At 41.8% G+C, this 10,106-nt stretch overlaps 1 protein-coding gene across 1 annotated transcript in view; it reads right to left on the bottom strand.

The window, feature by feature from the left end:
• Positions 1 to 585: 585 nt before the first annotated feature.
• Positions 586 to 10,106, bottom strand: part of crybg2 (crystallin beta-gamma domain containing 2) — a 49,302-nt gene continuing 39,781 nt past the window's right edge. Inside the window, exons 9-22 of the mRNA XM_053514328.1 lie at positions 9,734 to 9,860; positions 9,615 to 9,650; positions 9,359 to 9,498; positions 8,432 to 8,558; positions 8,050 to 8,198; positions 7,831 to 7,957; positions 7,463 to 7,495; positions 6,971 to 7,083; positions 6,132 to 6,261; positions 2,834 to 2,973; positions 2,617 to 2,740; positions 2,275 to 2,433; positions 1,856 to 2,015; positions 586 to 1,562 (exon numbers count right to left, since the gene is read on the bottom strand). Coding sequence (XP_053370303.1) covers positions 1,474 to 1,562; positions 1,856 to 2,015; positions 2,275 to 2,433; positions 2,617 to 2,740; positions 2,834 to 2,973; positions 6,132 to 6,261; positions 6,971 to 7,083; positions 7,463 to 7,495; positions 7,831 to 7,957; positions 8,050 to 8,198; positions 8,432 to 8,558; positions 9,359 to 9,498; positions 9,615 to 9,650; positions 9,734 to 9,860 — 1,654 coding nt within the window. The 3' untranslated portion in view covers positions 586 to 1,473. The remainder of the gene's footprint in view (positions 1,563 to 1,855; positions 2,016 to 2,274; positions 2,434 to 2,616; positions 2,741 to 2,833; positions 2,974 to 6,131; positions 6,262 to 6,970; positions 7,084 to 7,462; positions 7,496 to 7,830; positions 7,958 to 8,049; positions 8,199 to 8,431; positions 8,559 to 9,358; positions 9,499 to 9,614; positions 9,651 to 9,733; positions 9,861 to 10,106) is intronic.

Below are 10,106 nucleotides of genomic sequence, written 5' to 3'. Positions count from 1 at the left end.
TATGACATTTACAAGTTAAACAATAAAACTGTTTCATTAAAATCCACATAATAAAGCATTGTAAAGTGTTAAATAAACAAAGTCTGTTTTAAAAAAAGTAAAATAGTTTCTGAGCTTTTCGCTTTTGTTCCAGCAAAAAACTGCTCAGGAAAAGTTTTTCAGGCTTTCGCCACCTTTCTGCCTTGACCTCAGGTGACCTCCAAGTTCTTTTATTTATAAATCTAAATAAAAAGTTTAGGAACTTAACATTGTTAGTATGCACACTTAGCACAATTAACTTAACTGCAGTCTTAGCTGCTAAACAGTTCAAAGCTAAGACTGATGTAACGGAAATTGTTGCTAAGCAGTGAGTGGTAGAACAACATGAGCCAACTGTGAAAAAGATAATGAAAAACAACCCAGAAATAATAAAAATGTCCGGCATGTGGCTCTGAGGCGTACCTCGCTCGAGCTCGATGTAATGCTAACGCAATAAGAACAGGAAGAGTGTGTTCAGTTAGCATAGCAACATATGCTAATTTCACAACTTGTAGCCTTTATCTGCTCTATGATGGCTATGTAAAGAAACACAAATAATAATTAATCATGATTATCCCATTTATCACGCTAATTCATGAGTTAGTTATCTGCGTGACTATAATTGTACTTTCATTTGAAATAAATGAGGAATCTAGTATAGACAGACACTTCTAGAGCCATTTTAATGTAACGCAGGTCAGAAATGACCATATTAAAGCATGTGCTAGTTATACAGGCTGTTTACAAAAGCGCTATGTGTGTTAGCATGCAAAGTCAGCTAAGTGTTATTATGTTAATGCTAATTACATTCATGTTGTTTTTGTTAGGTTAGTTACTCTAATGATAGTACATGTAAAGTTATCTTTACATTCCTTTTTATTTAGTTTATTTGTAATTTTAGTGAACGTGAGTTTACAGTAATGCTAGCTCATGGTTTAGGCTGTTTATGCTGTAATAGCAGGGTGTGTGTTAGCATGGTTGATTTAGTATTTTAAGAGTTAGCATATGTTAATATAATACTGCTTCAGGTGTTTTTATTTTTAACTTTAATGCTAGTTCATGTGTTAGCATGTTTACTTTGATGCTAGCAATGCTGGTGTCTTAGGAATTAGCATGTTTATTATAATGCTGTGTGGTTTACTGTAATACTTGTTCATAACTTTTGAAAAACAAACTGCTAAATTTAAACTATTTGGTGCCATGTTACATTCCCATTATAATAATTGTACATGTTTTTTTTTTTTTTTTTTTATAAATTCCTTTGACAAAAAGATGGAGATTTTTAAAATGGAGTTTGTTTGTTAACTCTTGGGCTCCCCCATGTGGACAGACATCATAATATTAAAAATGAAAGACATAATGTAAAACTGCACCTTCATGAGCTGTGAATGTGGCGTGTTAGCTGACAGAATAAATATTAAATAAAGGTCAAAGTGACTGTTAAAAGGGCAGGTCTTAAATGATCTCTATGTCCCATAGAGGAGTGGGCGTGTCTTCAGTCTCATTCCGAACAATCACATGCTCCTTATCGTACGTTTTACCACCTGAAAAAAAAAACAATTAAGACTGTGGTTAATCTACATCATTTTTGCTTTATTTTATTTTTTTCAAAGAAGGGATAATATGATTTTTTTTTCATTGCAATGCAGATTGTAGACAGCAGAGGTCACTAAGCATTCTACACTGCTCCTGACCATGCTGCATAAACAGTCACCAGATGATAGATAGTTTATTCGTCTCCCAGATGATGAAAAACATCCAGTCTGACTTTGATATTAGCGCTTAAGTGATTATTAACAAAAAATGTTAATCCCGCCACGCCCCGTCTCCATCTTACCCTTGACGTCCAGCAGCAGGTCGGGGAATGTGAGGCTAGAGATGGGGCCGTCAAGTTTGGCGCTCCAAGTCTGAACAGGATTTCGGGTTTCTGACCATAAAACCACCTTCGCTCCTGGTTCCACATTACCCACGACCTGCAGACTCATTGTCTGTGCCAACTACAGACAGAGAGAGAGAGAGAGAGAGAGAGAGATGATTTTATTAGGACAATTCGAGGGAGACACACACACTGTACTAGAGAGAGAGATGGGTAGAGGGAGTTAGAACGAGACCTTTAGAGAGAAGGAGATGATTAGAGAGAGACAGACGGATACGCTTAGAATGAGATGATTAGACAAGACATTTTGTACTGGAGGGAGACGATTAGAGAGAAAGACTGTTGGAGAAAGAAATCTCATAGTTCTCGATGTTAAAGACCTTGTTCTTGATGAGGCCGCCCTGATAGAACCACACGTCGCTCTGAGCCTCCACGTTCTGCGACACTACCACACGTCCCGTCTTCAAGCCGTCCACTGCGCCCTGCACCGACATGTAGAGTCCGCTCTCCTTATAGCGGATCCGGAAGACTCGTCTCTTCTGCACATGTGCACAAACACACACACACACACACACACACACACACACACACACACACACACACACAGCTGTAGATCTATACTATTAATACCTGAGGAATTCCTATAATGCACTGGGAACACGGCATCTTCAACACAGTGATGTTATATACTGTTTAGACTAGCATGTGCTGTTAATTCTCACCTCTCGGATCGGGTACAGGGAGCCGATGGAAGTGAGCGAGCTGAATTTGGGCCAGTTTGTTATCTCCATGGGTTCGAGGAGGAACTGGCGCCCCCTGTAGTTACTATACTCACATAGCACCCAGCTACCGGAAAAGACACATTACATTAATACATACTATTTTACACTTTTACACACACACACACGCACACGCACGCACACACGCACACACACTTACCAGCCCCTATTAACCCTCACAGACAGGAAGTGAGGATTAAACCCTCCTGCCGTCATACTCAACACCTCTTCTTCCAAGGAGACCTCGCGTCCTTCTAAACACTCCAAACCGAACAGAGAGATGGCCGGCACCGTGAAGAGCTGGTTAGCAGGAATCAACCACAGAAACAGGGAACATGTGCTCACTTCCATGCAAATATTTATTCATTTTAAACATTTTTAAATATAATAATGGTTGTGTCACAAGTATAATATATCACAAAAGTATATTTTAAATGTTCTGTCCTGTAGGACTGAGAATAACTGTTTGAGATCCATATGCAAAAATCTAATTGTACTAATTTGAAATAAATGAAGAATCTAGTATTTATAGACACCTTTATAGTCGTACCACAAGAGGGTGTATTAAATAAATTATATCGGCTCATACTAGAACAACAAACAATAAAAAAACAATGACGTACCTGTTGATCTCTTAAATAAAATAAATAGCAACATACAGAAATTTAACAGTATAGAAAAAAGGTATTATATGTGAGTATAGGTAGATAAATGATATAAACTACTGTACATTCAACTAAACTTCTTAGGCTTTCGGCTGTTCCCTCTCAGGCGTCGCCACAGCGAAATATTTGCCTCCATCTTACTCTAACCTGTGCTTCCTCTTCTCTCACCACAACTAACTGTCAACATGTCCTTCCTCACTGCATCCATAAATCTCCTCTTTGGTCTTCCTCTAGACCTCCTGCCTGGCAATTCCAACCTCAGCATCCTTCCACTGATATATTCACCATCTCTCCTCTAAACATTTTCAAACCACCTCAATCTGGCCTCTCTGACTTTATCTCCAAAACATCTAACATGGGTTGTCCCTCTGGTGAACTCATTCTTGATCCTATCCATCCTTGTCACTCCCAAAGAGAACTTCAACATCTTCAGCTCTGCTACCTCCAACTCTGCCTTTTCTTCAGTGCCACTGTCTCTAAGCCGTAGAGCATCGCTGGTCTCACCACTGTCCTGTACACCTTTCCTTTTATTCTCGCTGATCCTCTTTTATAACACAACACATCTGAAACTTTTCTCCACCCGTTTCAACCTGCCTGTACCCGCCTCTTCACCTTCTTTCCACACTCTCTGTTGCTCTGGACCATTGAACCTAAGTACTTAAAGTCCTGCACCCTCTTTACCTCTGCTCCCTGTATCCTCACTGTTCCTCTTGGGTTCCTCTCATTCACACACATGTATCTTTTCTTTGTCTCGACGGCTAAACTTCATTCCTCTGCTTTCCAGAGTGTACCTCCACCTCTCCAAATTTTCCTCCAATTTCCCTGCTCTCTCTACATAGCACAATGTCATCTGCAAACATCACTGTCCATGGAGACTCCTGTCTAACCTCATCTGTCATCCTGTCCATCACCAGAGCAAACAAGAAGTGGCTTAGAGCTGATCCTTGATGTAGGCCCACCTCCACCTTGAATTCTTCTGTCACACCTACAGCACATCTCACCACTGTCTTACACCTCTCATACCTCATTACTAAATCTCTTTATCTCTAAATCTACAAAGACACAATGCAGCTCCCTATTACCTTCTCTGTACTCCATCAGCATTCTCAAAGCAAATACTGCATCTCCTGTACTCTTTCTAGGAAACCATATTGCTGCTCACAAATGCTCACCTCTGCCCTTAATCTAGCTTCCACTACTTTTCCCCAAAGCTTCTTTGTATGGCTCATCAGCTTTATTCCTGTGTAATTGCCACAGCTCTGCACATCTCCCTTGTTCTTAAAGATCGGCACTAATACACTTCTCCTCCTTTCTTCTGGAATCCTCTCACTTTTCCAAATATCAGTAAACAAACTAGTCAGAAATTCTACAGTCACCTCTCCTGAGCACTTCCAGACCTCCACAGACCTTTCCACTCTTCATCCTCTTCAACGCCCTTCTCACCTCACAGTCACGTCTTCTACTCTTCGGTCTCTTTCATTTTCCTCATTCTTCAACTCCTTAAAGTACTCCTTTCATCTTCCCATCACCCTCATGGCACCTGTCAGTACATTTCCATCCCTATCTTGAATCACTCTAACCTGCTGCACATCTCTTTATCTCTCTGCCTCGCCAACATGCACAGATCCACCTCTCCCTCCTTACTGTCCAACCTAGCATACAAGTCCTCATATGCTCTTTGTTTGGCCTTTGCCACCTCTACCTTCACCTTACTCTGCATCTCCCTGTACTCCTGTCTACTCTCTTCAGTCCTCTCAGAGTCCCACTTCTTCTTAACTAGGCTCTTTCCCTGTATACACTTCTGGACTTCCTCGTTCCTCCACCACCAAGTCTCCTTGTCCAAGTACCCTCTTACCTGTCTCCCTGATCGCATTGGCTTTAGTTGTCCAATCAACTGGAAGCACCTCCTCACAAACCAAAGCCTGTCTTAACTCCCTGAAAACTGCACAACATTCTCCTTTTTTTAAATTCCACCACTCTGTCCTCTGCTCTGCCTTTGTCCTCTTCGCCTTCCTCACCACCAGGGTTATTTTACACACCACCATTCTGTGTTGTCTGGCTACACTCTCCCCTACCAACACTTTGCAGTCACTAATCTCTTTTAGATTCCAACGTCGAAATGCTTCTGCTTCCACTCTTATATGTCACCCTATGTTCCTGCCTCTTCTGGAAGAAAGTATTCACTACTGCCATTTCCATCTTCTTTGCAAAGTCCACCACCATCTGTCCTTCTACATTCCTGTCCTAAAGACCTAACCTACCCATCACATTCTCATCACCTCTGTCCCCTTCCCCAACATGTCTGCACCAATCACCACTCTCTCACCTCTGGGGATGCTCTGCATCACTTCATCGAACTTACTCCAGAATTTCACCTTTTCTTCTAACTCACATCCTACCTGTGGGACAGAACCACTAACAACATCACACCATCAATTTCCAGCTTCAGACTCATCAACCTGTCTGATACTATTTTTACCTTCAGAACATTCCTTACAAACTCTTTCAGAAGAACTCCTACTCCATTTCTTTTCCTATCCACACCATGGTAAAACAACTTGAACCCTGATCCTTAGCTTCTAGCCTTGCTACCATTCCACCTCAGTATATCCACCTTCCTTCTCTGCATCATATCAACCAACTCTATTCCCTTCCCTGTCATGGTCCCAACATTCAAAGTCCTCACTGTCACTCCTAAACTCTTGTAGTACAGTAGATTTAGCTGTATATTTCACATGTCACTTAATTGTATTTAAAGATGAGAAGAACAGAAACAGAGAGAGCTCGACTCACGATCGGGACGGGTTTAACAGATCTCAGGATGCAGTTAATGGCGCAGCCCATGCTGGTGAGATTAGCGTAATCTCCTTCAGACAGAACGTACTGGTTCCCCGAGAAGCTGTCCCCATCGTACAGGACCCAGCTACGAGACACAAAGCAAAGGCTAATCGTTAATCGTTACACACACTTCACACACACGCTACACACACTTAACGCATACGCACAAAGCAACAGAAAGAGCTGATGAGGCTCGAGTTAGAGTAGGCACTTAATGTTTTTACATGATGTTTTAATGTCATTTCTGTGTCATAATACTGAACTGGAATTCTGGGAACTTGGCTGCTGAGAGTAGCATGCTGTCTGCAACATCTGTAATGCTATGCTAATACTAGCTAAGGTAAGATAATGACGACTGTGGTCACTATATCGTCGCAAAATAAAGGTTGTCATCAGAGGAATTATTAAGCGTTCGTGTCTCTATAAACTTTTGCCCCATACACGTTTCATTAGATTAGCTGTAAATAGTGATCTGATCAGCATTTCATAATCAGCCTTTCAATTTAAATTTTCCAAACTGTTTAACTGGAGCATTTGATTGACAGGTCCATATAACTGAGCTGTTGCCTTAGATTCTGTAACATTTTATAATTTAAAATGAGTGCATTCATATTATATATTATATAATATATACAGTACTGTATATTATTTTATAATTAGCGTCTCGACTTAAATGCAGTTTCCAAACTACGGCTGGAAATCCGACTTTATAGGACTTGATCTGGAATTTCAGACCCATTCCCGCTGGTCTCCGTGAGGTCATCATGGAATTGTGGGAGAAACTGAAAACTGACCTTCCTCCCACCGCCCTGCAGGACTGCACCCCTCGGCTCTGAGGCAGGAACTCCTCGCTCTCACAGTGAACCTGACACGTCCCCTGGAAATTCGGCTCCGTGTACAACAGCAGCTACAGCGGGGAGACAACAATACATCACCGAGTCCAGAGTGACTCCCACCTTCCTGACGCTGGTTACTGTGAAGTATTTTATTGGTCTAACACGTTCTCACTAAACATAGCAGCTACAAACACTCTTTCCTTCGCCAGCCTTAATTAGTTAATTAGAGAAAAAAAAGCTTGTTGTGTTAAATAAACATCTTGTCATGTTTCACTGGAGCATTTGATGTGCAGGTCCATATAACAAATCTGTTGCTATAGAAATTGGAACATTTCTTAACTTAAAATGAGTGCATTAATAATTTTAATATAAACATGTGATCTCCAGCTGTATTACTGTCAAAATTAATCAACCCCCCCCCATAGTTTAGTAGTTTACATGTCAACCAACCTCGCTGCGCGAAGGCACAGAATCAGCCAGGGCCTGAAACACACACACACACACACACACACACACACAAATTGATTAGTAATGGAGAAAACAGGTTTCAGTTCATGACAGTATACGCTAGCACACCGCACGATTAGCATCATACTCTGTATTAGCAACTTATTATTTATAAGCCACGCTCTATTTTTTAAAGTTTTCACACACAAGGAAAAACCTTTTTTCCCATTTTTCATTATGATTCTCATCATCTATACCACTATACACTTATTTTACTTTTACTATGTAGTGTTTATGAACACGCCTGGTGTTTGAATGCGACACATGTTAAAACTAGCAGATCATAACAGCGTCTCAGAGTGTTTCATTACGGGCAGGATGGGCTGGATGGAACAGATCCGGTTATCTCCCGAGCCCCAGTCCGCACAGGTGTTGTAGAAGCCTTTCTCCAGGACGTACTGGTTTCCTGAGTAATCCACGTGAGAGTACGCCACCCACCTGTCAACCAGAGAACAGCCATGGTTAAATACCTACGCACTTAAGCCGCTGCTTACAAGTGTAACATAACAACGTGCTTCATGTTCACTTACGCTCCACTGAGTACGTGGATCGAGCGCGTCATTGTGGTGAAATTGAACGGCTCCACATCGGGAACGGCCTCCGTCACCTCGAACATGCCCTCTTCCTCCACCTCCCCACTCGAAATCCCGAACAGCAACGCCATGGGGTCGCTCAGGTCCTGCACACCAGCAGCGCTTCAGTACATCACAGCCTCTGACCGCTTGTGAGGGTCTGTACCTACATCTATGATGTCATCGTTTTATCGCAAGAACCGATGAATATAGGCCTGTGTGTATGTGTGTGCAGCTTAGCATGCTAACTGCTCAAACCTTTAACCAGTACAGCTTACTAAAAGGAATCTGAATGTGTGTTTGTCTGAGTGTGTATTTGTGCTGCACAATTGTCACTTACAGTTCGGATGACCCGGACCGAACGCAGTTCGGAGTCACTGCCCCCCCATGCCCGCCAGTCGTGGTACTCGCCCTCCTCCAGAAGGTACTGATTCCCACCAAATCCCTCCTTCTCATAACCCACCCATCTGACACAGAGAGAGAGAGAGAAAGAGAGAGAGAGAAAGAGGGGGGCATGATGTAAAACTTTGTGTAAATTTCAGAAGAGAATTAATCACTTATGGTTTTAAAAATAATATGTTAATAAATTATATTGTTTACGCAATGTAATGACAAAAAAGCAGACATTTACATACATGCAGTACCACTCGTAGCAAACAGGGGGCGCAAGATTTATGTAATCATGGTGTTAAATACTGCATGTATATTTAGCTGTCTTGTATTTATAGCTAGAAAAAAAAAATCAAAAAGCAGGGCTAACAAAAAAAGGGGGCGGGGCCATCTGAAATGGGGAATTTGCAAAGTCTATTAAGAAACTGTTTGTTAGCTGCCGGTTTTTTTCCTAGTCACAGTTGATTAGGAATGAGACTCTGAAACTCGTTGTGTTTATTTACCCGAAACAGATCACCAGTAAGGGTTCAACTGCCAATTAGGGAAGAAGTTTTCAAAAGAAGAGCCACCAAAATGTGTTTTGGGTTCATTAGGTTGTTAGGAGACTCAGCATCAATCTGATCCATTATTTTATTTTCTTATGAAATTGTTTAGATTTTTACATCAAACTGGTGAAATTTTATTATTTGATACTAGCCAATGAAAACATAGCAACCAGCGGGAAATTACAAAACAGGCCACGCCCACTAGCGATACTGTGAGTGACTTGTGCAACACAAGACAACTAAACAGGACAGGAAGTAAAACTGGGTAAAACTCTTTCATCAACACACACACACACACACACACACACACGCACACACACACACACACTCACATGCCACCCATGACTTTCAAGGAGCCGACGCTGTACATGAAGGCCTTCTGCTGCTGGTCTATTCTGGATATGAAGTCTCTCATGTTGGTGTAAATCTCTCGGCTTTTCCCAGTAAAATACGGTTTCTCATAGATAACCAGCTGAGAATTTAAACAACACCACAGAACATCAGATACACTCCTACACACACAGATGCACACACAATACATATTGTAAAAAATAATGCATGAGTTGTGATGGTACTCCAGTGTCTTACTTTCGGCTCGTTGGGTCTCTCCACTTTCGGCTCTCCCTAAAGCACAAACGAAACTCTGTGAACTCTGCGTTCGGACGAGATACACATCATAGACATGTTTTACACTATGACACACTTACTATTTTAAGAGGATGCAGGGAGCTTATATAGGGATTCGTGACGCCCCAGGCAGCCGGATTCGAGAAGCCTCCGACCTCCAGGACCCGCGGGATACCCTGGAAAAACGGACTACCATACACCAGCCACCTATAACACAGAGAGAGAGAGAGAGAGAGAGAGAGAGAGAGGGAGAGAACTGCCTGAGTGATTCACTAATAGTGACGTGCAAGTGATTCCTTCAGTGAGTCGAGTCATTTAAGTAAAACGATCCATATTTGAGTTAGTTTAGTGTTCACTTGAGGAAAGTTCCTGGTGTTCAGAGTCGAGTTACGCAGCTGCTTGGGTGGAGTTTCTGCGCTCCAGTTAATTTACATCATACTGTGTGTAGTTCGC

This window comes from Clarias gariepinus, chromosome 16, assembly GCF_024256425.1.
Source record: "Clarias gariepinus isolate MV-2021 ecotype Netherlands chromosome 16, CGAR_prim_01v2, whole genome shotgun sequence".
NCBI classification, from domain to species: Eukaryota; Metazoa; Chordata; class Actinopteri; order Siluriformes; family Clariidae; genus Clarias; species Clarias gariepinus.
This window is presented reverse-complemented; position numbering and strand designations above follow the sequence as displayed.